At 40.6% G+C, this 27,120-nt stretch overlaps 1 protein-coding gene across 5 annotated transcripts in view; it reads left to right on the top strand.

Annotated features, from left to right (window-relative positions):
* SMARCC1 (SWI/SNF related, matrix associated, actin dependent regulator of chromatin subfamily c member 1) overlaps nucleotides 1–27,120 on the top strand; it is a 173,726-nt gene that overhangs the window by 111,638 nt on the left and 34,968 nt on the right. For 2 of the 5 annotated variants that reach the window (XM_047094678.1, XM_047094679.1), the window contains exons 22-24: nucleotides 11,670–11,725; nucleotides 15,590–15,704; nucleotides 16,545–16,699. In XM_047094678.1, the coding sequence (XP_046950634.1) occupies nucleotides 11,670–11,725; nucleotides 15,590–15,704; nucleotides 16,545–16,699 (326 nt within the window). Of the gene's footprint in view, nucleotides 1–11,669; nucleotides 11,732–15,589; nucleotides 15,705–16,544; nucleotides 16,700–27,120 lie in introns of all 5 variants that reach the window. The other 3 variants (XM_047094681.1, XM_047094680.1, XM_047094682.1) reach the window with 3 other exon arrangements.

The raw sequence follows: 27,120 nt of genomic DNA, 5'->3' as shown, positions 1-27,120 counted from the left end.
TATTCTGTTAGGGTGGGGAGACATTGTAAGTAGGTGGGTAAGGTAGGTAAGAAGGAAGGAAAGAAACGAATACAGTTACAGAAAGAGGCGCATGTGGAAGAAACACAAGTTCTGATTGGGTCAGTTAGGGAAGGCTTCACAGAGGAGGTAACCTTTTAAACAATAATGATAAAGGAAAAAAAGGATGAACACGTGTGGCATATTCTGGAAATAATGCCAAGAAGTCTGTGGGGAGCAGGTACTGTGACCAGGTGCAGCTGTACAGATGTATGGGGGGGTGGTGATTTTGAAGGGCTTTTACCTCATGGAAATTGAAAAGTCCCCAGGGAAGAGAAATAACAGGATTCAGTCTATTTTAATTTTTTTTTTAACGTTTATTCATTTTTGAGAGAGAGAGACAGAGCATGAGTGGGAAAAGGGCAGAGAGAGGGAGACACAGAATCTGAAGCAGGCTCCAGGCTCCGAGCTGTCAGCACAGAGCCCGACGTGGGGCTCGAACTCACGAACTGCGAGATCGTGACCTGAGCCGGTCAGACGCTCAACCGACTGAGCCACCCAGGCGCCCCGGATTCAGTCTATTTTAGAAATTACCTGCTGACAATTTACAGATGACGTGCAGGAAATAGAAGAGTTCCCACCAAATCATCATTATTACTTTTGCAAGCATTTTGTTCTGTCCTCCACACTAACTTTCCCAGTTCTTTCAACTCTTTAGGAGATGGTTTCTAGATCTCCTCATTCTGGTTTTGCTGGCAGTATTATCCTCACTAGAGCAGGAAGCACTTGATTGCAGAAGCTAGGAAAAAGATATGGTGCCCATGAAGGACAGCATTCTGGCTTGGTGATGGGAGGAGACAGAAGCTCAGCTCTCTAAGGATGAGAGCAACACATACCCCTCAAGCTAAAGCATGTTTGGGGGCACAGAGCAAACGTGGAGGCAGAGGACCAGAGCCGGTTGTGGTATCAGTGCTGCATCTGTGGGAGACAGGGCAAGGGATAGAGTGGAATCAGACTGGCAGTACCATTTCCTGTTCCTAGTGTCTGAGGATACTGCTGTCACGGATGCCAGCTAATTTACCTCTCATCTTTGGTTGAGGTTCATTCAGAAGTTCAGTAGGTGTATAGTTATCCATTGCTGCATAATAAATTACCATAAAGTTAGTGGCTTAAAACAAGATATATTTATCTCCTTGCTTCCATGAGTCTGTGCCACAGCCTTACTGGGTCCTCTGCTGAGGATATCACAAGGCTGCACTCAGGGTGGTGACTGGTCTGTGTTCTCATCTGGAGGCTTGACTACTGAAGAATCCGCCTCCATGTTCACTCCTGTTGTCAGAATCAATTTACTTCCAGGTGTGGGGCTGAAGGTTCCAGTTTCTTGCTGGCTGTCAGCTGGAGGCTGCCCTAAACTACTAGAGGCCACCCGCTGTTGTTCACCATGTAGGCTTCCCCAGTGTGGCAGCTTGCTGCATCAAGCTGGCAAGGAGAGTCTAGAGTGAGTGTAGTAAAAAGACAGGATCTTATATAAATGAAAATCCCATCACATTTGCCTCACACTCACGGGAAGGGGATTGTAAAAGGATATGAAAACCATGAGTCAAGGATGAACAGGTCCACCCTAGAATATGACCACCTTGGTAGGCATTTTCATGGGTTCTGGTCACATCCCCTATTTGCCACTGTCCCTCAATTCCCACCATTGAAAACTGAGAATTTGAGAGTAGACCTCTCCTGAGTGTCTTCATTCATAGGCAGAACTATCACAGCATGAATTTTTCTGTCACGGGTCAGCAGACATTTCTATAAAGGCCCACATGATAAAAATTTCAGGCTTTTGCATACCGGCCTCTGTCATAACTACTCCGATCTGCCTTTGTAGTGCAAAAGCAACCATAGACCATATTTAAACAAAGGAGTGTGGCTGTGTTCTAATAAAATTGTATTTGCAAAAATAGGCAGGAGGACTATAGTTTGCTGACCCCTGGTAAGTCAGATTGGTCGGCTATCCCTGACCCATTAGTAACATTTTAAAAGAATGGGACAAGGGCATGTGCTTCTGTAACACTCCTTGACCCTTTACAGGAAAGTCAGAAGTCACATGGGGAATAGTCTAGTTAAGAAATGGGCAGAAGACATGAATGGGCATTTTTCCAAAGAAGACATCCAGATGGCTAATGGACACATGAAAAGATGCTAAACATGACTCATCATCAGGGAAGTACAAACCAAAACCATGATGAGGTACCACCTTACGCCTGTCAGAATGGCTAAAATTGACCACACAGGAAACAACAGGTATTGGCGAAGATGCAGAGAAAGGAGAACACTTTTGCACTGTTGGTGGGAATGCAGACTGGTGCAGCCACTCTGGAAAACAGTATGGAGGTTCCTCAAAATGTTAAAATATAGAACTACCCTATGATCCAGCAATTGCACTCCTAGGTATTTACCCAAAGGATACAAATATAGATTTGAAGGAGTACATGCATCCCAGTGTTTATGGTATCAGCAATACCCAAACTATGGAAAGAGCCCGTGTCCCATCGGGTGTTGAACTATAGAAAGAGCCCGTGTCCCATCGGGTGTTGAATGGATAAAGAAGATGTGTGTGTGTGTGTGTGTATATCTATATTACTCAGCCATCAAAATACACGAAATACTGCCATTTGCAATGATGTGGATGGAGCTGGAATGTATTATACTAAGCAAAATAAGTAGGTCAGAAAAAGACAAATACCATGATTTCACTCATGTGGAATTTAAGAAGCAAAACAGATGAACATATGGGAAAGGGGAAAAAAGAGTTGGGTGGGGGGCACCTGGGTGGCTCAGTTCGTTAAGCGTCTGACTCTTGATTTCTGCTCAGGTCATGATCTTGAGGCTTGTGAGTTGGGGCCCCACATTGGGCTCCACGCTGACAATGAGGAGTCAGCTTGGGATGTTCTCTCTCTCTGCCCCCACGCTGATCGCACTCTCTCTCAAAATAATAAACTTAAAAAAAAAGAGGAGGTGCCTCGGTGGCTCAGTTGTTAAGCATCTGACTTTGGCTCAGGTCATGATCTCACAAATTGTGAGTTCAAGTCCCATACTGGGTGAGCTCAAGCCCTGCTTCCGGTGAGCTTGAGACCCGCATCAGGTGAGCACGAGCCCCGCTTCAGGTAAAAACATGAGCCCTGGGTGAGCACCGCTTCTCTCTCTCTCTCTGCCCCTCACTTGTGCCCTCTTTCTCTCAAAAAAAAAAAAAAAAAAAAGAGGGAAGCAAACCGTAAGAGACTCTTAATGATAGAGAACAGACTGAGGTTGATGAGGGAGGTCGGTGGGGGATGGGTTAAATGAGTGATGGGGCTGGGGCGCCTGGGTGGCGCAGTCGGTTAAGCGTCCGACTTCAGCCAGGTCACGATCTCGCGGTCCGTGAGTTCGAGCCCCGCGTCAGGCTCTGAGCTGATGGCTCGGAGCCTGGAGCCTGTTTCCGATTCTGTGTCTCCGTCTCTCTCTGCCCCTCCCCCGTTCATGCTCTGTCTCTGTCCCAAAAATAAATAAAAACGTTGAAAAAAAAATTAAAAAAATAAATAAATGAGTGATGGGTATTAAGGAGGGCACTTGTTAAGATGAGCACTGGGTGTTATATATGATGAATCACTGAATTCTTCTGAAACCAGTATTACACTATATATTAAATAACTAGAGTTTAAATAAAATTTTGAAAAAAGAAAATCAGCTTCCAGCAACCAAAAAAAAAAGTCACAGGAACCGGAAGTCACAGATGACATACCAGATTGGGAAGGACCTTTGGAAATTCAGGGCAGAATGACAGCCCTCTATTGTTGTCACTGAGGCGGTGCCAAAGGCCACTGCAAGGGCTTATGCTAATAGATAAGTTTGGGGTCCAGCCTACTGTATTTATTAATAATATTATTATTGTTGAGTACTTACTATGAGCCAGTTATTAGCATTTTGCATGAAATAATTTAATCGTTAGTACTATGAACTATTATTATTCTTTTGTAGATAAACAGAATGAGGCATTTGTCAGCTAAGTAGCTTGACCAAGGTCGTTTCAGCTAGTAAATTCAGAGACAGGATTCAAACCGAGACAGTCTGGATCCAGAACTCACCCTCTTCTTCTGGAGCAGGGGCTAGGAAATTTTGGTTCTTGGGCCAAATCCAGGTTGCCACCTGTTTTTATTTAGCCCAGAATAAATAAGAGTAGTATTTACATTTTTAAATGATTGGAAAAAATGAAAAGAAGAATGTTATTTCTTGACACGTACTAACTATATGACATGCACATTTCAGTGTCTGTAAAGTTTTATTGAAACACAACCATGCTCATTCATCTTCAGGCTGCTTTCATGGCTGACTTTGTGCTCCTGTGGCAGAAGTGAATAGTTGCAGCTAAGACTTACAGAGCCCTTGCTCTAGCATAAGGTCTGATTGTGAGCTATGATGTTATTTTCCCCTAGCGGACCGGGCATTCCCCTCATAGCTCAGTTACAAGTCAAAGGAGTTTTTATTTTTTCCTCCTTTTTATGTTGGGCACATGGTCCACTGGTTTATCTTAGGTGTCTACCTGCTTAAGTTGGGATTTTTATTTTATTCATTCTAGTATCCTCTTCATTTATCTTTGCAGACATGGGTCATACCACACATTTGTAGGGAAAGATTTCCAACCATCTAGTTTGTAGACATCAACAAGATGACATGGCATATGTGAGGGACTGCAGCCTCTTAAGCATTTACAGTTCCAACCAGAATTCAGACCAAAGAGAAGCTGTTGTTTTGCGTTTCTTTTTCCAAGATGTCTGAAAGCAGCTTGAAAAAATGTTTTGTAGGATAGAAACCACTTTACATACTCCTCCACATAGCATCTTGAGGAATACACAACTCATAATTAACTCTTAATAGATGTCTTGTTAAAGGTCTGAGTGCTTGTCTTCAGGTTTCTCCCCTTAGAGAAGGTATCTTTAACTGTACCACCATTATGTGAATAAATATTAATATTATGTAACTGTTCATCTTGGACTCCTAGCTAATTAAAAGAGTTAATACCAAGTTGGACTTGCCTTACAGTAGACACGGGGAGTGTGTAATCTTTTAGAGTCTGGAGCTGTAGGTTGTGGGTAGTTATTTAAAAGCAGATTATCTTTTTTGAAAAATACTACATTTCTCCCACATAATACCCAGTCTGTAATTAAGCTGACTAAGCAAAGGTGGCCCAGTGCACATTCAATTAATAGTAACTTAGGAAGTTAGGGTGTTTTGTTGTGTTTTTGTTAACCCCACCTGTGTTTGGTTTTTGTTCACATCTCTTCATTGTTAACATTTGAATGTGTCTTAATGCGTGTTACATATTTCATCTGAACTAAGAACTAGAGCATTCGCAGTAATTTTCATCTCTTTCTCCCTTATCTTCTCACCTTCCTGCCGCCAGCACTAAGAATCCTAAATTTTGAATCTTGTTCTACTACTTTTTAAGTGACTTGTATCACAAAGAAAAGATGTTCTTGGGGGGCCTGGGTGGCTCAGTCGGTTAAGTGTCTGACCCTTGATTTTAACTCAGTTCATGAACTAACAGTTGTGAGATTGAGCCCGTGTCAGGCTCCGTCCTGGATGTGGAGCCTGCTTAAGATTTTCTCTTCCCTGTCTCTTGCTCTCTTGCCCCTCACTGCCAAAAAAAAAAAAAAAAAAAAAAAAAAAAGATGCGCTTAACATGTTAGGTGTAATTTTGTTTGTTTTTCAGCTTTATAAAACATGGTTTATTTAGACTTCTGAGACTTTGTTTTACTATTATGTTTTCAGTGCATATCCATGTAGTTATATTATCCACATAGGCACAGTTCATTTATTTCCACTGCTGTAAAATATTTTGTTGTGTGATTACAGCCCTGTTTAATCATCCATTCTTCTATTACTGGTGGGCAGTTTGGTTTGTTCCTGTTTGTTCTCAGACACGTGTCCAACCTTGTACGTGCCCCACAGGGCACCACTGCTCCTTGACGTGTGCTTGGTGGACTAGTTGCCACAACTGAGACAAGGAGTTGGAGTCACTCAGCCCTCCGTTTAATTCGGGTATCGCTTTTTCATAAGGCAAATTTTTTGATAAAGGAACGTTAGTGCATTGAATATTTTGAACATTGAACCTTGATTATTCTTGTATAACTTGTTTTGTTGTGGATCAATCTGTGAGTTACAGGGTTTTAGGAAATTCTGGGTTTTTTCCCCAAAGCAAGTGTATCACTTGACACTTCATCCAGTAACACTTGATCATACACTTCTAGTGTTAATCTCTGCTGATAATAGTAGGTATAAAGTGACATTCCATTGTGGTTTTATTTATTTATTTATTTGCCTTATAAACAACATTTATGTCTCTGTTCTGGAGGCTTGGAAGTCCATAGTGGTTTCAAATTACACATCTCTGTATAACTGATCTGAGTATCTTCTATTTACTGGGCATACATATATCATTCTGTAACACAGCTATTTTTGTTATTTGGTCACTTTTTAATAGTTTTTATGATTTCCTTTAGAAATCTGAACTGTTGATCTAGTTGCTGTACTGCATGTGTTTTCTACCATTCGGTTACATGTTCTTTCCTTTTGGCATCTTTTAATGAAAAGAAATCTTTAATTTTAATTGAAGTTAGTCCTTTATTTTATGATTACCACTTTTAAGATACCATTTAGCTTTTGTTTTTTCATGTGTCTTTACCTGGAATTGATTTTTAACATATGAAATGTGGTTGATTTTGTATGTTAATTTTATAGCTAACCACCTTGCTAAACCCTGTGATTATTTCTAGTAACTTTTCTGCAGATTTTTTCAGGTATACAGTTTTATTCTCTGCAATCATAACTACTTTTCTTCTTTTTTTTAAATGACACTTTGGGCTACAACTTCCATGGCAGTATTGAAGGGAAATAGTAATACTGTTACCCATGTCCTACTCTTGATTTCAAAGGAAATACTGTATGCATCTCTCCAGGAAGGATGACATTCGTTTTAGGATTATCGATAACAGTTTTGAGGGCTCAGGAACTTCTTTTGTATCCCTGGTTTTCCAAGAGCTTGTCATGAAAGATACTGAGTTTTATCAGACACTTAATGGGTGTGATCAAATAAGTCTATAAACTTACAGATTTATAAATTTTAAATTACTTTTCCGATACTATCCTATTATTTTGTCATAATGTATTGCCTTTTTAAAAAAAATTTTTTTTTTTTTCAACGTTTATTTATTTTTGGGACAGAGAGAGACAGAGCATGAACGGGGGAGGGGCAGAGAGAGGGAGACACAGAATCGGAAACAGGCTCCAGGCTCTGAGCCATCAGCCCAGAGCCTGACGCGGGGCTCGAACTCACGGACCGTGAGATCGTGACCTGGCTGAAGTCGGACACTTAACCGACTGCGCCACCCAGGCGCCCCTGTATTGCCTTTTTTTATACACTGCTATGTTCTGTTTTCAGATTTTTTGCTTAGGAGATTTTCATTGTGATTATGAATGAGATTTAGCCTAGTGGCCTCTAATATTCATTATTTGTTGTCTGTATCTGATTTGTGAATCAAGGTTATACTAGCCTCAGAGAATGGGGAGGGGTATTCTCTCTTCTTTTCTCTAGAAAAGTTTAAGTAACATTATAATCCTCCCTTCCCTAAAAGTTTGGTAGAATTCCCCCAGTAAAAACATCTGGACCTGTGGTGGTTTGGTTTAAATTTTTTAATTATTCCAGGTTTTTTTTGGTTTTGTTTTTTGTTTTTTGTTTTTTATGGGACTCCTCAGGACTTCTATTTTCTTCTTGAATCTGTTTGGTAAAATACTTTCTAATAATTTGTCCATTCATTCATTCATTTGTTTGTTTTGAGAGAGAGAGAGAGAGAGAGAGAGAGAGCGCACCAGCACGAGTGGGGAGGGGCAGAGAGGGAGACAGAATTCCAGATAGGCTCCTCACTGTCAGCACAGAGCTTGATGTGGGGCTTGAACTCACAAAACCGTTAGATCATGACCTGAGCTGAAACCAAGAGTTGGACGCTTAACTGACAGAGCCACCCAGGTGCCCCAGTAATTTCTTCATTTAATCTAATTTTTCTATTCGGCATTAAAGTTTTCGTAGTACTTTGTCACTTCCATTTTGACTTATTAATAGTTAGGACCTTTCTTCCAGTCCTAATATAATTATTTTGTGACTTCTTTCTCTTTTCCCGATGTGTCACACTGATTTATTGCCTTTATTATTTCAAAGAACCAAGTTTGGGGTATATTGATTCTCTCTATTGTGTATGTTTTATCTCTGTTGTATTTTTGCTTTATATTTCTTTGATTTTTTTCTTGTTGTTTGTGTACCTTCTATATTCTGTTAACATTTTCCTGCTTATCAAGAACACAATGTGTAAACATTGAGCATGTTTTTCTTTTCTACTGTAAGTTTAAGAAGACTTTACATTTCCCTTTTCATGCTATATTTACTGATTTCCAAAATTCTATTTCTAAGCACAGAGAAATTACGTGTATATTTTAAACTTCTAGTTTTATTGTATTATGGTGAGAAACCTTGGCTTGTGTGTCATTGACTTTTCAAAATTTGTTAAAACTTGCTTTTTGATTTAATTTGTGATCAGTATTTTTTAATGTTGCACATGAGCTTGAAATTGAGAAAAGTATGTTCAAATCCCTATTGTTAGGCACATTTTCATTTCTGCCCTACCATTCTATCAGTTTTGGTGTTACACATTTGACACTCTTTTATTAGGTTTAACAGTATAAAAAGTTAATCATTTTCTAGTGAATTAAACCTTTTTCTCATACATTGTCACCCTTTATTTCTAATAATGCTCTATTTTTGATGGCTGTATTAGGGAAGAAAGCCACTGTTGATTTTGTTTAGCTTAGCTTTCATGCTTTCATATTTCCCATCTCAGTAGTCTCTGTGGGGATCATTTCTTTAGATGTGTTTTATAGTTTTGTGATTTTCTTCTCACCCAGTTTAATCTGTTTTTCTCTGACTTCATTTCTAGAAAAAATTTTTTTTGGTTTTATTTTGTTTTTAATGTTTTATTTATTTTTCCAAGCACAAGCAGGGGATGGGCAGAGAGAGAGGGATGGAGAATCTGAAGTGGGTTCTGTGCTGACAGCAGCAAGCTCAACGTGGAGCTTGAACTCTTGAACCGTGAGATCATGACTTGAGCCAAAGTTGCCTGCTCTACTGACTGAGCCACCCAGGTGTCCTGTTTCATTTTGGTTTTTTGCCTCTGCAGACGACTGGACTGAAGGATAAAAGCATTTAGAAAAACTTTTGATCTTCAGGGTTTTTTAAAAAATCTCTGCATATCTCTAATATTTTTTTGTTGGTTAGAGATCTTTACGATTCTCTCTTTTACTTATCTGTTGCATCCATGGCTGTGCCAAGGTTCGGGATTCAGATCTCCTATTGGCAGTCCTTGAGTGCTGAAACTGTTGATTAATATTTCGGCCCAGTCTTGGTGGTTTCCTTTCTTGGCATTTGCTCTAAAAGGCTAAAATTGGGATGGGAAAGACTATCTGCAGAGGATGTTGCTTCTCATAGCTAGGGGTTTTTGCCATTGGCTTGAGATCCCATTGGCCAACCCTATGGCTGGCTCTGTGTAGGAATCCTGGCCTCTTTTCTCTGCCCTTGAGTTGGCTAGTCCAGGGCTCAGCTTCCTGACGGTGAGCTACTACAAGCAAATATGTCTGGGTGTGACCCTTCCCCTCCAGTTTTCCAAATACTTGATCCCAGATACAGGATCCAAGTTATAGATCCTGGCCCCACTTCTTCCACACTCTGGTCTCACTTCTGGTACTGTAGCCTTTTGGCATTTTTTAGAAGGTTGTAATCTTCTACCTTATGTGAGATTCATGACATCCCAAACTACCATATCCCCTGGAGCTCCTGGTCAGTCAGAATTCTGGAAGTGAGGTCTGGTTCCACCTGCAAGACTTAGAGCAAGAGGGATTTTCCTTTTCAATAACTTTGACACTGTTAGTTTTAAATATGTTTGTTTAAATATGTTTAAATACTCTCATTGATGATAAATACTATTAGTCTTATCATTTATAAGAGGATACTATAAAGATTTAAGCTGTAGGTTATTTAGATGTTTTCATTTAAAACCACAGCAAACCCTCATCATATGTAAAATATTTGTTTTTGTTTTGGGGTTTTTTTTTAATGTTCATTTATTTTTGAGAGAGAGACTGAATGAGAGCTGGGAATGGGCGGAGAAGAAGGACATACAGAATCCGGAAACAGGATCCAGGCTCTGAGTTGTCAGCACATTTCTGATTATACTGGTTTTGTTTTTTAGAAATCTTGATTAATTTCTTACCTATAGGATATAGTTAAGACTCCCTTAGTACCACATTAAGGGCTCTTCCTCATGCGACTTTTACCAGGATTATCTCCCTGCTGATTTTTCCTATCTGCCTTCCCCTTGAAAGTCATCACCAACGACATTTCCCTGGCACCCTTGAGTCTTTCAGTCTCTTTCCTTGAAATGTCCTTCTCTATATTTGTATTACCCACCCTGTCAACCATGTCCACCTAGAAAATGCTCACGTAACCATCTATCCTTCCCTGATTGAAACGGTTGTGCCCTCTGTGCTTCTCACAGGGTCTCATGCGTGCATGTATGTGGTAGACTAGTTGGTTTGTGTCTTCTCTGGCCAGTATGTGATGCTCTGGATGTTCAGTGAATACCTAGCTCTGCAGTATTTCTCCAGTGCTTGACTCAAAATACATACTCACAGGGCGCCCGGGTGGCTCAGTCGGTTAAGCATCTGACTCTTGGTTTTGGCTCAGGTCCTAATCTCACAGTTTCATGAGTTTGAGCCCCGAGTCAGTCTCTGCTCAGAGCCTGCTTAGGCTCCTCTCTCTCTGCCCCTCCCCCACTTACGCTGTCTCTGTCTTCTCTCAAAATAAATAAACATAAAAAAAGATAATACAGGAAAAAAAAAGATATACAGGGTTGCCTGGGTGGCTCAGTCGGTTAAGCGACCGACTTCAGCTCAGGTCATGATCTCGCGGTCCGTGAGTTCGAGCCCCACATCAGGCTCTGCGCTGACAGCTCAGGGCCTAGAGCCTGTTTCAGATTCTCTGTCACTCTCTCTCCCTCTCCCGTTCATGCTCTGTCTCTCTCTGTCTCAAAAATAAATGTTTAAAAAAAATTAAAAAGATACACACATGCACACACTCATTAAGCATTGGTTTAATAAATTATTTGGGGCTTTTTTTTTTTTTTTTTTGCTCTTTTTTACTTGAAATGTTTTTGAGGTTTTTATTTTTATACCTACAGAAAATAAAAGCCCTCATTGGACAGCTCCATGCATTTTCATAAATTAAACACATTCATGTAAAGAGCCCCAGGATCAGGAAACAAATCATTACCAGCACCTCAGGCCCCTCCTTTATCCCACTTTTGCTTGCCCACCCCTTCCTTGGTTAACTGCTGTCCTGATTTCTAACACTATTACTTTCATCTGTTTTTGAACTTTAAATTAATACAATCATGAAGTTTGTGTTTTATGCTGGACTTCTGTGAGCCTTACAGTTGTGAGACTCATTATTGCGCATAGTTGTATTTCAGATACAGCTGTGTGAAAGCTTTTACCTTTTTTCCATATTGTGTTACTTGTTCTTATTCTTTTGTTCGTAGAAGGGGCTGAGGAGGAAAAAATGGAAACAGATACCGATGTTCAGCAGCCTGAAAAGGTGAAAGTATGTTTGAATTCTTCTACAACAGAAAAGACACAGAGAGAGCATGCCTTTCGTAGCATAACGGTTTGGGTTTATTTTGTCTTCTTTGATCCCTCTCAGGGAACTACAGATGATTCTGTCAGCCATTTGGATTTTGCTGGTATAAGGTATAATTTTCACAAAGCATAACATAGGACATTTTTCACTTATTCATTCGAGGAAGATTTATCCACTCCCTAGCCTCTTCTTTTATATCCCTTTTAGGCACAGTTGGGGAAATGAATACAAAATTGTGGTTTTTACAGATACTGAATTATAGGGTTGGGTCCTATATTTGTGCCAGAAGAAAACTATAGAATACTAAGGAATTTTGTAGGAGATTTAACTGCCAGCAGGAAAATAGTTAGAAAAGTGTTAATCAGAAGGCGACATTTGAAGTAGGTTTTAAAGAGCAAGTAGAACTATAAAAATTGAAATAGAGGAGAGGGAATCGAAGATTCCACTGGCATGGAGGAGACACTGAAGCTAATGTGCAGAAGGCAACAAAGTGCCCCATGTGTTTGTGACTTGATCTCTGACTCAGAGAGGCTATAAACACAAGGTGGGTGAGGCAGTATGGGACTTTACAGCCTCTTCAGGATCAGGGGCACATGATTTAACAATGGACAAAGGACCTGAATAGACATTTTTGTAAAGAACATATACAGATGACCAGCAGACACATGAAAAGATGCTCGGTATCACTCATCATCTGGGAAATGCGAATCAAAACCACAACAAGATACCCCCTCACACCAATCAGAAAAGCTAGTATCAAAAAGTGTTAGCAAGGATGTGGGGAAAATGAACCCTCGTGCACTGTTGATGGGAATGTAAATTGGTGCAGCCACTCTGGAAAACTGTGGCGCTTCCTCAGAAAGTTAAAAATAGAACCACCGTATGATCCAGCAATTCCACTACTGGGTATTTATCCAAAGAAAACGAAAATGCTAATTCAAAAAGATCTGTGCATCCTTATGTTCACTGCAACGTTATTTATAGTAGCCAAGATATGGAAGCAACATAAATGTCCACAGATAAATGAATGGATAAAGAAGAAGTATGTATCAAACACATGCGCACGCGCACACACACACACGCACACACACACACAGGAATATTATTACTCAGCCTTAAAAATGAATGAAATCTTGCCATTCATGACAACATGGATAGACCCTAGAGGGTATTAGAATAAGGAAATAAGTCAGAAAGACAACTACCGTTAACATTTAACTTCTATATGGGCTACTGGCACGAGAACAGACACTCAGATCAATGGAACAGAATAGAGAACCTAGAAGTGAACCCACAAACGTATGGCAAACTAATCTTTGACAAAGCAGGAAAGAATATCCAATGGAATAAAGACAGTCTTGTCAGCAAGTGGTGCTGGGAAAACTGGACAGCAACATGCAGAAGAATGAACCTGGACCACTTTCTTACAGCATACACAAAAGTAAAAATAAACTCAAAATGGATGAAAGACCTAAATGTAAGACAGGAAGCCATCAAAATCCTCAAGGAGAAAGCAGGCAAAAACCTCTTTGATCTTGGCCTCAGCAACTTTTTACTCAACACGTCTCCAGAGGCAAGGGAAACAAAATGAACTCCTGGGACCTCATCAAAATAAAAAGCTTCTGCACAGCAAAGGAAACAATCAGCAGAACTAAAAGGCACCTGATGGAATGGGAAAAGATATTTGCAAATGACATATCAGATAAAGGGTTAGTATCCAAAATCTATAAAGAACTTATCAAACTCAACACCCAAAAAACAAATAATCTAGTGAAGAAATGGGCAAAAGACATGAATAGACACTTCTCCAAAGAAGACATCCAGATGGCCAACTGACACATGAAAAAATGCTCCACATCACTCATCATCAGGGAAATACATATCAAAACCACAATGAGATACCACCTCACACTTGTCAGAATGGCTAACATTAACAACTCAGGCAACAACAGATGTTGGCGAGGATGTGGAGAGAGAGGATCTCTTGCCTTGCTGGTGGGAATGCAAACTGGTGCAGCCACTCTGGAAAACAGTATGGAGGTTCCTCAAAAAGTTAAAAATAGAACTACCCTACGACCCAACAATTGCACTACTAGGCATTTATCCACGGGATACAGATGTGCTGTTTTGAAGGGACACATGCACCCCCATGTTTATAGCAGCACTATCACCAATAGCCAAAGTATGGAAAGAGCCCAAATGTCCATCGATAAATGAATGGATAAAGAAAATGTGGTGTATATATATACAATGGAGTATTACTCAGCAATCAAAAAGAATGAAATCTTGCCATTTGCAACTACGTGGATGGAACTGGAGGATATTATGCTAAGTGAAATCAGTCAGAGAAAGACAAAAATCATATGATTTCACTCACATGAGGACTTTAAGAGACAAAACAGATGAACATAAGGGAAGGGAAACAAAAATAGTATAAAAACAGGGAGGGGGACAAAACAGAAGAGGCTCATAAATATGGAGAACAAACTGAGGGTTACTGGAGGGATTGTGGGAGGGGGGATGAGCTAAATGGGTAAGGGGCACTAAGGAATCTACTCCTGAAATCATTGTTGCACTATATGCTAACTAATTTGGATGTAAATTTTAAAAAACAAAATTAAAAAAAACACCTTCTATATGGGATCTGAAAAACAAAACAAAACCAAAAAATCAGAAATAGACCCATAAATACAGAAAACAAGGTGGTGATTGACAGAGGGGAAAGGGGGGTTAGTGGGATGGGCAAAATAAGTAAAGGAGGATTAAGGTACAAGTTTCAGTTATAAGTAAGTCACGGGGCTGAAAAGTACAGCATAGGGAATATAGTCAGTACTGTAATAATATATGGACAGGAAGTAGATTTATCGTAGTTAGCATTGTGTAATGTGTAGAATTGTCAACTGTGTTGTAAATCTGAACCTGATATAACATTTTATGTCAACTATACTTCAGTTAAAAAAGATAAGATTAGAAGCCTTGATGAGCATTCACTCAATATTTGAGTGAACATATACAATATGCGATTTAAGGTGTTGATTACGTGTGTTGTTTTAAAATTGTATATAGATAAGGACAGGATGAGGATAAGAGTAAAATTAATTATAATTCTTACATTGTTCAACATACTGTGCTTTGTACTTCCCATTTGTGAATTCATCTAGTTCCTAAACAGTCTCATCAAGTCAATGATGATCTCTTCATTTTATAGACAATGTTACATGATTTGTCCAAAGTCACAAGGATTTCAGAGTCAGTAAATGAAACCAAATTCTAACCAGAAGAATTGAAGTTTACAGTCCCCAGAGCATAATCACTGATGCCCTATTGTGGCTCTTACTAAAAACCATTAGCAAATGACTGTATTAAAGGCTTTGTCAGCTTTTAATTTTGGCAGTATTCCATCTTCTCGGTTGATAATGTACATTTTAAATGCTCTTGATTCTTTTGGACAGGTAATCAGTAATTCATTTGTTTATTAAGTATTTCTCTATTTAACCAGTAAATAACATAAATGAATTTCCATGCCATTCCTTTGGACATTGTGACCCTGGCTTTATAGCACAGGGCACAAAGAGTGCAGGGACTGTGTGTTGTGGAGGCGTATTAACATGTGAGCACTCAGGTGTGGAGGTAGTGAAAGGTGTTTCTTTGAATGTATTGATTTCTAGCTCTTCTCTCCAAGGCCCTTGGGCCTCCAAGGCCCCAGTGCACTCCCTGCCCAAAATAATGGAATCTTTTATTACTCTTAGATAATATCACTAGTTGAAGGACTGGGTTTTTTTGCTCAATCTCTGTTCTCTTCTTTTATACCTCCTCGTTCAGGCAGAAAACAAAGGGGAAAACGAAACAGATGAAGGTGATAAAGCACAAGATGGAGAAAATGAAAAACATAGTGAGAAGGAGCAGGACAGTGAAGTTAGTGAGGATACCAAATCAGGTAATTTGAGGAAACTCTTTAGACTTTATTATGTAAAACTGACAAGCCCTGGAGAACTGTGAGCAGTTTAATTGTATAGAAATTTTCCTCACTCATTAGGTTTCTTTTTTTTTTTTTTAAGTTTATTTATTTATTTTGAGAGAGGGAAAGAGAGTGTAAGCAGGGGAGGGGCAGAGAGGGAGAGAGAGAGAGAGAATCCCAAGCATGCTCCACACTGTCAGCGCAGAGCCCATCATGGGGCTTGATTCCACAACCGTGAGATCATGACCTGAGCCACAACCAAGACGGACGCTTAACTGACTGAGCCCTGGGTTTGTTTCTTAATGTAACAATAAACAAGTGTTCGAGTTTGAGTTTTATTTGGCTCCTAGGCACCAGTGCTAATACCAATGGCTACCTTGTTTTCAGTAATATGTAGACAAACAAGTTGCTCATTGTGACAGAAGTCACGGTCAGTGGCTGGCGGATCCATCGTGCCTGTCTCAGAAGGCTTGCGGAAGTGCTTTGTTCTCATTTCCTCCAGACACTAGGGTTTCTCAGAGCCTTTCATTGACTGATCTTTTTGGTCTTACGGCAGGGCTTAGTTCCCTTTATATCCTAGGGAACTACACAGAGAGCTTAGAGAAATGAAGGAAAGACAAAGCATACTATTTAGAAAATCCATCTCAGATGGAGGCTCCCTTACATGCATGGAATGGCTCTGCAAAAGTCTTACAAAGAAGAAGGCACTGAGATCTCTTTGTAACCTCAGTCCTAGTTTGTCATGTGGCGGAGGTGAGAAGTAAGCTGGCTTATTGAGATGGGGCACACTGGTAATAAGGCTTTCTGATTTTTTTTCAGAAGAAAAGGAAACTGAAGAGAACAAGGAACTCACTGATGCTTGTAAAGAAAGAGAAAGTGATCTCGGGAAGAAGAAAGTAGAACATGAAATTTCCGAAGGAAATGTGGCCACGGCCGCAGCAGCTGCTCTTGCTTCAGCTGCAACCAAAGCCAAGGTTTGCCACTGACAGCCCTTTCCAGGCTCTTGCCAGCCGTGAATGGTTGCATTGTTGTCAGTTATTGAGAACGTTTAGTATAATGAGCCTTGCACCCAACACGAGATGACTGCTTGACCGGCATTTCTAGGTTAAGAATTGTGCAGGCAGGAGGGGTGGGGGCGAGTCACAGATCTGGTCCTGGAGGGGGGCTGCCTTCCAGGCCTTGCTTATACCGCTCTACTCAGCTCGTGGAGACCGCAGAGATGTAGCCGAACTTAAAGTCCCTCACATTTGCCTGCAGAACTTGTCTTAGACTACTGTTCCAGTTTCTGTTCGATTGAAATATTTGTGATTTTTAAGACAAAAATCTGTTTCCTTGTATAAATACTTCACCCTGCTCTTACAGACTGAAAGGAAAGAGGGGGATCTAAAATAACTTTTTCTTCTTGAATTTGCCAGCTTTTCTGGGGGCGGTTTTCTCTATTTATAACCTAGTATTGGCTTCACAGCATATTTAAGAAAAAAAGGAGAATGTTATTTTTCCCACTTTGTGTTGCTTTCGCATTTTAAAACATTCCAGGCATGAATATGTGAAGTTTTGAAAAACCTTTTCACCCCTTCTCCATCCTACCCTCTGAAGTAGCTTCCTTCCATTATAGGTTCCCACGTTTTGAGGAGCGTTTACTGGAACATACCTAATCTTTTTATCTTGAGCTGTTCTTAATCCATTGGTAAAGATATTCTTTCATGGCCTTTAGTACCTATAGACTGTTCAGCTGCTGCAGACGACTTCTCCAAGTGCTTAATCTGTGGTGCATGATTTAATAACAGACCCACAGGTGACCCAGTTTAAACCACAAGACCATTGTTTTGAGTTCCCACACATCAGGCCTAGGTGTGGACAGTGAGGAGGAGGGTGTTTACAGGGCACAGTCAGTCCAGACAGTAGCCCCAGCTGAAGCTGACTCTTACAAGAGCTGGAGATCCTGTGTGTTCCTACTTCCCAGTCTCTTCCACAGATGCCTCCCGATCTTCATGGTGGTTTAGTTGCAGTATTAGGTATTCTCTCTCCTCTACCGTTCTCTGTCTCTTGGGATGAGTGAGTACTTCTCTGGATGCCAATTTGACAGCTGTTTCCTGTTCATTTGGTTTTGCTGCTTCACTGGAAGCAGTTTTTTGATTCTCTGTTTCTCCTGTCAGGCTGGACCCTTTGGCACCTCATTGCCTCAGAGCTAAGTTCTCGTTCAGACTGCTACCAGGGATCTTAGAGACCTTAAGGATGGTCTTGGGATTATTTCATAAGTGAGCTGGAGGCCAGGAGGGCCTCTGTCCTTTGTGACATTTATCAGGAGACAACACAGCCATCCACCAGTCTTCAGAGTTGCAGCCTCAGGTCATCTTGGTCTCTCCTCATTCTTTCACTTTCCATAGGTATTCAGCCACCAAATCCTTCCTGGTGCATTAGTGCCTCTGGTAATGCCCAAGCCCTTCACTTTTCCCTTAGGCCGGCATCCCTCATCCTCTGCCTATCTCCTCCAGCCCATTCTCTGTCTTTAGCAAAGTAATCTTTTTTATTTTTGAAATTTTCTATTGATAATTTACATTTGTATCAGTAGATCTATATGTCTACAGCTAGTGAATTATTCACAGGTGGAGCCCACCTGTGGGCTCACACACAGCACCCACTTCAAGCAGCATAATATTCCTAGCCTTTCAGAAGCTCCCTCGTACTCCCTTTTGGTTACCGTCCTCCCCCTGCCCCCGCCCGCCCCCCAAGAATGGTTGCTAACCTGTCTTCTAATACAATGGACTACTTACTGCTTTTCTGAAGAATCTTTAAAAATACAAATAGGAACATGATACTTTCTTAAATAAGCTCTCTATCTCTCTCAGGCTAAAATTTCAAACTCTCTAGTGTAGAATTCACAAAGATTTTCATGATCAGGACCCGTCTCAGTTCTCAAGCGTCCTTTCTTGCCTGTCCATCCAGAGCTGTTCTTTGTGGTTCTCCCAGATAGAACCCACTGTGTGATCTCCAGTTGGGCTTTTTTGGACCCTCTTCCCTCTCATAGAGATATTTCTCTCTCTCTCTCTCTCTCTCTCTTTCTCTCTCTTCCATTATTTCTCCTCCTTCTGCCACTGTGTCAGCTTCACTGTAAGTTGCTGGAGAAGGAACTAAAATGGTAGATGACCATAAATCGTTTTCATAGCTGATGAAAAACATGATGGCCTCATAGCTGTTAACATGTGCAACTTTGGGCACAAAAGTTTGTGTGCTGTGTACTTCTGACCACCTTGCCACAGCTGTTTGACTCCTTTACTGCAGAGAAACTGCTTTTATGGAGCAATTGCCCTGCTCCTTAGATATTCTGTGCAAGGTTTAGAAGAGTCCAAAGAACATTTTCCTTCCAGGTCACCGAATTTTCACTCCATCATCCTCACTCAGTCTTGTTTCTAATAACTGGGAAAGGAGATCTTTATTCTCATGACAGCTGTGTTTTCCACAGATCTGTGAGTGATACACATGCGTGTGACACATGACTTGGCATGCATGAACTGTTCAGTGCCACTTAACAGCTGGGTCTGATGCATTTCACAGCACACATAATCATCTTTGTGCTACATGGGAATTAAGGGTAAGGAATTCACTTAAATTACTGTAATTAGTACAGCTGATCTAGCCAATCCAAGTTTTCTCTTATTCTCTTTTTGTTTTTCTGTATCTATAAACAGCTTTGTTATTAAGACTTTTCCTTGATACATTTTAATTGTTTGTCACACTGACATGGAGTAGTAATTAGAGGTTCTGAATCTAGCTCCAAAACACATAGGGACGGTGGGCATGCATTCTGGCTTTTCCCCAGCCTTGCCATATGAGGAACTCTTTGGTAGCATATCCATTTCTTCATTGCATCTACCGACAAGCTGTGAATTGACCTACCTGAAGAGTGGTGTGTGGGTGTGGGAAGGAACACCATTGGCTGGGTGCTCTACATCCCTTCCATCTGGGTGCTTAGTTTTAGCTGGAAGGAAAAGTTCAGAACTATTGCTAGAATAAATTAGAAACCTTAAAAACTAGAATGTTCTCCTTATTCAGCATCAGCAGGACTCAATTCCTCCAAGATAGCATAGGTCACATTTTCTTTCTTTTTTTTTACTGTTTGTTTATTTTTGAGAGAGTGCAAGTGGGGGAGGGGCAGAGAGAAGGGGACAGAGGATTTGAAGCCGGCTCTGGCTCTGCACTGACAGGTTGACAGCAGTGAGCCTAATGTGGGTGTTGAACTCACCAACTATGAGATCATGACCTGAGCCAAAGTCAGATGCTCAACAGACTGAGCCACCCAGGTGCCTGAGATCACATTTTCGTAAGACTTACAGACATTTTCTTTAGATTTATTCTGTCACCACCCCATTCCTATATATCTTGAAATGGCTAAAGTAGGTTTGTCTTCATGGTAACTAGATATTAGTTCTGGGGTAACAGGAAGATTCTTTCTCACCTCTCAGAGATACCTCTTACTTGCTCCCCTTTGCCTGAAATTCTGAAATTCTTTTTTGAGATAGGAAAGTTTTTCATTGTACATTGTAGTCATAAGGCTTTACCAGATAAGTGTTTGCTGAAATTGATTGACACTATATGCATTGATCAGTGAAACGATGTCCTTTTACTTGATGATATTCTAGAGATAAAACCAAAAGAAAAATTGACCTGTTGGATCATTTTGCCTATAGTTAGACCTATTCACTTTGATCTTTCTATGACTAAACAGAAAACTGCTCCTGTTCCACCAGCTGGACTTCAGGCTTTGTTATGTAAAGTTCACCTCAACTCTGTTACAACCAAGTTACCTTTGTGGTATCATTCATCTCTTTTAGGTCATTTCTCCACATAGCACACATCTGGGCCACACTCCCACACCTCATCATTCTTTAAAAAAAAAAAAAAAACAACTTTTTTTTAATGTTTACTTATTTTTGAGAGATAAAGAGACAGAGCACGAGTGAGAGAGGAGCAGAGAGAGAGGGAGACACAGAATCCGAAGCAGGCTCCAGGCTCTGAGCTGTCAGCACAGAGCCCGACATGGGGCTCGAAATCACAAACTGTGAGATCATGACCTGAGCCGAAGCCGGACGCTCAACTGACTAAGCCACCCAGGCGCCCCTCATCATTCTTAAGTTCCATAAAGCCAGTATGTGAAGGGATGTGAGCTCCCGACAGCCCTTCTTGGGGAAGCCCTGGTCATCACTGCTGCCAGACCTTCAGGAATCCTTAGCTTGAGCGTTACTAGTGCTCCTGCCCCAGTTACCCAGGGCTATGTAACCATTACAAAACCTAGCTTAAGACCATCATCACTTTATTGCATCTTATCATTTTTATGACTGAGGAACTCAGGCAGACTCAGCTGGACAAGCCCTGTTCCATGTGACATTGGCTAAGGTTGCTCACAGCTGGGCTGTGAAGGGAGGACCTGAGGCAACCTGCCTGCTGTGCCTGATGGGTAAGCAGGGTGGCTGTATGACCTGGGACTGGCTGGCATCACTGTCTCCACACAGCTCATCTACAGAGTTCGTTATCTTGGGCTTCCTCACATTAGGTTGGTATCAAAATAGTTGGACTTTTTACTTGGAAGCTTATAATTTTAAGAGAAAAGTGTCCCAAGCCACCAGAAGGGAATCTGTGTGTGTGTGTGTGTGTGTGTGTGGTGTGTGTGTGTGTGTGTGTGTGTGTGTGTGTGTGTGTGTGTGTCTGTCTGTCTGTCTGTCTGTCTCTGTCTCTCTGCCTCTTCCCCACTGGCGCACGTGCGCACTCTCTCTCTCTCAAAAATAAACAGTAAAAAAGTTCTATCCAAATTCAAGGTGAGGGATCATTGACCATGCCTCTACACAGAAGGCATGCCACCATAAACCCCCCAGTCTACCCTCTGGTCACCAATTACCTACATATCTCCCAACTGAAAAGTAAGCATTCCATGGTTTCATGTTGTTATGATAATCAGGCTAAGGCTGGGCTTTTGAGATCTTCTCTAAATCAAGTTCGGGTACAGAGGAAGCTCTCTTTAGGAGTGGTCTTTCAGGTGCAGCTCCTTGCATGTTGGTCATCTCAGAAGAATTTGAGGACTGACATAAAAGTGGTTGGAAACTTGGAGAGAAACTGCACTCACATTCAGTAAGTGTGAAGATGGAAGGCCCTGAGAGAGCACACATAGTTCAGAGCAACTTTGAAATCTAGTCAGGCATATGTTTCCCCTTTCTGTCTTCCCAGGGCCCCAGTCTTGCCCTCTGTGACTTATTCTCTACAGCTTTTGGCTTGGCCCTGTGGTCTTTGGATACTGCATTCTGAATCCTTTTCCTTTGCCATTAAAAAATCAGCCCAATTTTGCTGCTGTGAGGGGCCTTTCTTAGCCTGTAATATGAGTCCCAGAAGGAAAGGAAAGAGTGAAGGAGGCGGGGGGGTGGGGGGGTTGGTGGGAATTGTGGCTGATGAAAACCTTCAAACTTGTTGGAAAACATTAACTTGTAGTAATATAGAATATAGGAGACATGCTCTTGAAGATACTTAGAGGCCCTCCTGTCTAGTAAAGAGAGTATAAGAGGCAAGAATACCCTTATTCTTAGAAATTCTAAGATTCTTAGAAATTCTACGATACTTTTTGATCAGAATGTCTTACAGCCACACCTTGAGCTGTTTACTCTCAGGTCACGACTAACTGGTAATGTTCTGGATTTTATCTTTGTCCTGAAGCCATTTTTTAGTTTCAAATCCTTGCTGGGAGCAACTAGAGATGAGAAAGTTTCATTTTCAACTTTGTTGTATTTGCTCTTAATTGTCTAGGAGATTTCTAACTCCAATAATGATGGCCTGAAGATGGAATAGTTCCCTCTTTGGTTCCTTTCTCTTCTGGCTGCTTGTAATAAAATGCCTAAAGAAAGTTTATGTTTTGTCTAGAAATCACTCCAGCCAGATTCACAAGTTCATTAATGACTCCTATTTTCCACATCACCAGAAGTGACAGTGTTTCCAAACTTCTCTTTGGAGAGAAGATCTGCTTCTCTCCAACCTCCAGGAACATTTTCCTCTCTGTTCTAAAAGCTCTTGCCAGTGGTTTTCTTGAGATCCTTTCAGCCTGTGCCCACTGCATGATCTGAAGCCACACTGAAAGTTTTTGATACAACAGCACCCCATTTCCAGATACCAGATTCTTTTCCCATAGTGGGAAAAGAATTTAGTGTTTTTAAAAAACAACCATTTTTTATTATAGCTCATGATTGTGCAAAATTTGAGCACTAAATACCTGTGCAATTCTGCTCCATGTGGTATCAGTTGAATCATTTAGCAGTACTCACCTCACAGGTAGGTTCATGGAGAATCTGAGACAGATTCCTTCAAGTCCTAATCCTTGGTAGAAGTGGCTGGTTTCTTTTTCCTCTTCATGCAGTCTTGAGGTCTCTGTGGTCTCTTCCACGTTGATCACATGTAGTATATGGCAGCTAGGGACTCCCAGAAGGAACGTTCCAAAAGACAGGACATGAAGTTCCCAAGCTGGGAACTGGAAAATGGCACCACTGTTTTCTCTTGGGCAAGGCAATTAGAGAACCTGCGTTGATTCGAGAGGAGGGATTATAGACCCTCCTCTCCATGAAAAGAAAGCCAGTGAGTTTATGGCCATCTTTAATCTACTGCACGTCCCTTCTAAGAATTCCCCGGGAAAGTATCCACTAAGTATTAATTGTTCTAAACAGGCATTTGTGGATAACTATAAAAAGCTTTGAATTTAGAATTTAAACTTTTAGTTCCGGCTCTACCATTTACTAGTTTCTTAACTTAGGCAACTAAAATAAATTTTCAGAACCTATATCATTTTGTTTGAATCAGAACTCCTTTCTGATCTACCTTTTTAACAACGTTATTATAAGAATCAAGTTAAGAATTAAAAACGCATTCTGGGGGAGCCTGGGTGGCTCAGTTAAGCGCCTGACTTCAGCTTAGGTCATGCTCTTGCGGTTCCTGGGTTCGAGCCCTACATCGGGCTCTGTGCTGACAGCTCAGAGCGTGGAGCCTGCTTTGGATGCTGTGTCTCCCTCTCTCTCTCTGCCCCTCCCCCACTCATGCTCTGTCTCTGTCTCTCAAAAGTGAATAAAAGTTAAAAAAAAATTTTTTTTTTTAAAAAGCATTCTGTAAGATGGAAATGCCATATTTTCATTATTCATTTAACCGGTATTTGAGGGTCTACACAGTGGTAGGTTTATTTGGTGCCAAAGAAATATGGATGGTTCCTGCCTCTTAGGAACTCAGCCCACTAACCTTGAACTTCACATTTTTCTTGAGCCATCAGGATATATATTTAGTTGTGAAGGAAAAACAAAAAGAATATGTATAAAATGCTAGAAATATAACCTTAAGAAGTTAGTATTAAATGAGATCTAATTAGGAATTAAATACAATTTTATATAATTTCTTGGAATGAAACTTTCTTACACACAACACATAAATCTGTTCTACTTTTGCATATTTCATTTTTACACAAGTTATGTTTATAACTGGATTACTGACCTTAGTACACACTTTAAGTTCTAACAGGAAAGATGTTTCATATGTTAATATCACAGATGATTTTTGAGTTTCTTAAACTCTTTCATCTCATAGATGTAGAAACAAACCCAGAGAAGTTGATGAGAAGCCTCAGGTTATACGACTAGTTGTAGAACAAAGACCAAAACCCGGATTCTGCAGACTTTGAGTCTGGTGATCCCAGCCAATGCATAAATGTAATCTGATAAAATTCTCCATTTCGAAGATAATGTTTTCAAACATTGTGCAATTAAAAACCCAACAGCTAGCTCAAAAAAAAAAAACCTTCTTTTTTTGTTTGTTTGTTTTCTTAGTATGTCTGTGATTTAAGTTTCTAATTTTTAAGAACCAAAAAATAAAGAACAGAAGATAGAGGGAAACATTAACTCCTCCATGTCTCCATGTGTCAGCTTTCTTAGCGGCTGGTTTTGTTTCAAGGTATGCTTCAGAACTGAGTTTCGTTCCCAGTTCACTTAACTGTGACTGTTGGCAAGATAATTAACTTTTCTAAGCTTTAGTTTTTTTCTTTCTATATAGAGTTCAGTTTCTTTCTATACGTAAAGAATTCTTTTTTGGTAGGTTATTAGAAATAAAAGAAGTACCATGAAAATACAGCATGGTGGCTAGAATGATGTCAATGCTTAATAAAACACAGGATATCCCCCAGTCCAGTAATGCATTTCAACAGCTCACTCTTGCTTTTACATTCTAAGATTCTTTTCTTTTTTTTTTTTAAAGCAGACATGAGTAGTATTTGGATCCCTTTATCACTTTTGTCCAGTGTTTGGTAACATTTATTCAGCCACTTCAAGCCTCTGCGAAGGCTTTGTAATTTCCTGAAGAATTGGCTCCTAAGCCTTTGTGACTTCTACTGGATTGATTCGATGCATGTATGTCACCAAATCCATAAAGTAGCAAAATTTAGAGTCTTGGTGGCAGGACATATGCTGTTCTGTGAAACATACTACCTTCTTGTCGTCTCTCAGGTGCAAATGAATCTTGTACCAGTAACAATAAGAATAGTCATGGAAGTTAAGTCAAAAAGGAGGCTCAAGGCACCTGGGTGGCTAAGTTGATTGAGCATCCAACTCTTGATTTCGGCTCAGGTCATGATCCCAGGGTTATGGGATCGAGCCCTGCATCGGGCTCTGCGCTGAGTATGGAGCCTGCTTGAGATTCTCTCTCCCCCCTCCCCCTGTCTGCTCCTCTCCCCCGCTTGCTCATCCACTCCCTAAATAAACAAATATTTTTTTTAAAAGAGGCTCTAACCCCTAGATCAAAGAAATGCAGAAGATCGAGAAATGACATGTTAACACATTCAGTAGGATCCACTCAGCAAAATTCAAAAAGTATGATGGTACAAAGGACCAGGCCACTTCTTTCAGAGAAATCTGTTGATTTCTTCTCTCACAAATAAGAATTGTGAGCTAGAGCAAAGTAGAAGATGTAGTCATTTGGTTTTAACAATCATATAAAGAAAATCAGAACTTGTATGTAAATATTAAGACCTGAAATGTGAAAAAAACTAAATTTAATGTGCAACATTAGTTCTTTTCTCCTATTTCTACTCAAAACCCAGATGTTACCAACCTTATCAGTGAATAATGCTTATACTTGTAATGGGGTAATTTTGATAACTTATTAAAATTTTTTCTTCAGGGGCGCCTATGTGGCTCAGTTGGTTAAGTGTCGGGTCTTGACTTTGGCTCAGGTCATGATCTCACAGTTCATAAATTTGAGCCCCACATTGGGCTCTGCACTGACAGTGTGGAGCCTGCTTGGGATTCATTCTCTCTCTCTCTCTCTCTCTCTCTCTCTCTCTCTCTCTCTCTCTCTCTGACCCTCCTCTGCTCTTTGCCTCTTTCTCTCAAAATACATAAGCAAACATTTTTTTGAAAAGTTAAAAAAATTTTTTTTCTTTAACTAGAGGTCAGTGTAATAATTCTGTAAGTCTTTAATAGTAAATAAACTGCCATAAAGTTTAGAGACTGAAGTTTTTGTTTCTTTTCCTGAGTTTTTTACTCAAATTTTTTTCTTTAGTTTGCGGGCCATGGTTTTTTTCATCCTTCATTCCAAAGTGCCCACATTTACTTGCAGAGATTTGTAGTGGTTTTTCTAACCTTGAGCACAGGTGAATTCTAGGCTTTTGATAAAGGCTGCCTCTTTTCTCTGTTCACTTTCCACCTCATATCCTTGTTTCCTCCTTTAAAATTGCCAAGCCTGCAAAATATGGGGCATCCTCAAGCCTAGGCCCTGGTAGTGAACATCAAGTGACTAAATAAAGTGCAGTTCAGTGAGTATTGTCATTGTGACTGTGGGAGCCAAGAAGCTGCCCAGAGGAAGTGATTCCTAATGCTGAGTCTTAAAAGACATGTTGAGGGGCACCTGGGTGTCTCAGTTGGTTAAGCATCCAGCTTCGGCTCAGGTCATGATCTCACGGTTTGTGCATTAGAGCCCCGCGTCGGGCTCTGTGCTGACAGCTCATAGCCTGAAGCCTGCTTCGGATTCTGTGTCTCCCTCTCTCTCTGCCCCTCCCTTGCTCGTGCTCTGTCTCTCTCTGTCTCAGAAATAAATAAAACATTAAAAAAAAAAAGATGTTGAAAGTGGTTGGTGCAGGTAGAGGAGAGTCTCCGAACAAATTAGGCTCCCAGGTCATCAGCAGTGTTACAGCTCACAAGTATGAGACACCCACTCATACTGTTACTCATACATACTCCAGGCACTGTTCTGCATACATTATGTGTGTCTTCCCTCCTCCCCTGTTGTGGGTGCAGTTTTCCAGTGTCACAAATGAGGAAATAGTCACAAAGGGGTAGGGTAATTTCCAGGCCATGGTTACAGAATACTTCGTTTTATTGTGCTTCACGGA

Source organism: Lynx rufus, unplaced genomic scaffold (genome assembly GCF_022079265.1).
Source record: "Lynx rufus isolate CCGP_SWC_20201006 ecotype Redwood Valley unplaced genomic scaffold, mLynRuf1.p SCAF_4, whole genome shotgun sequence".
Classification (NCBI taxonomy): Eukaryota; Metazoa; Chordata; class Mammalia; order Carnivora; family Felidae; genus Lynx; species Lynx rufus.
The sequence above is the reverse complement of the archived record's forward strand: the minus strand, read 5'-3'. Positions and strand labels throughout refer to the sequence as shown.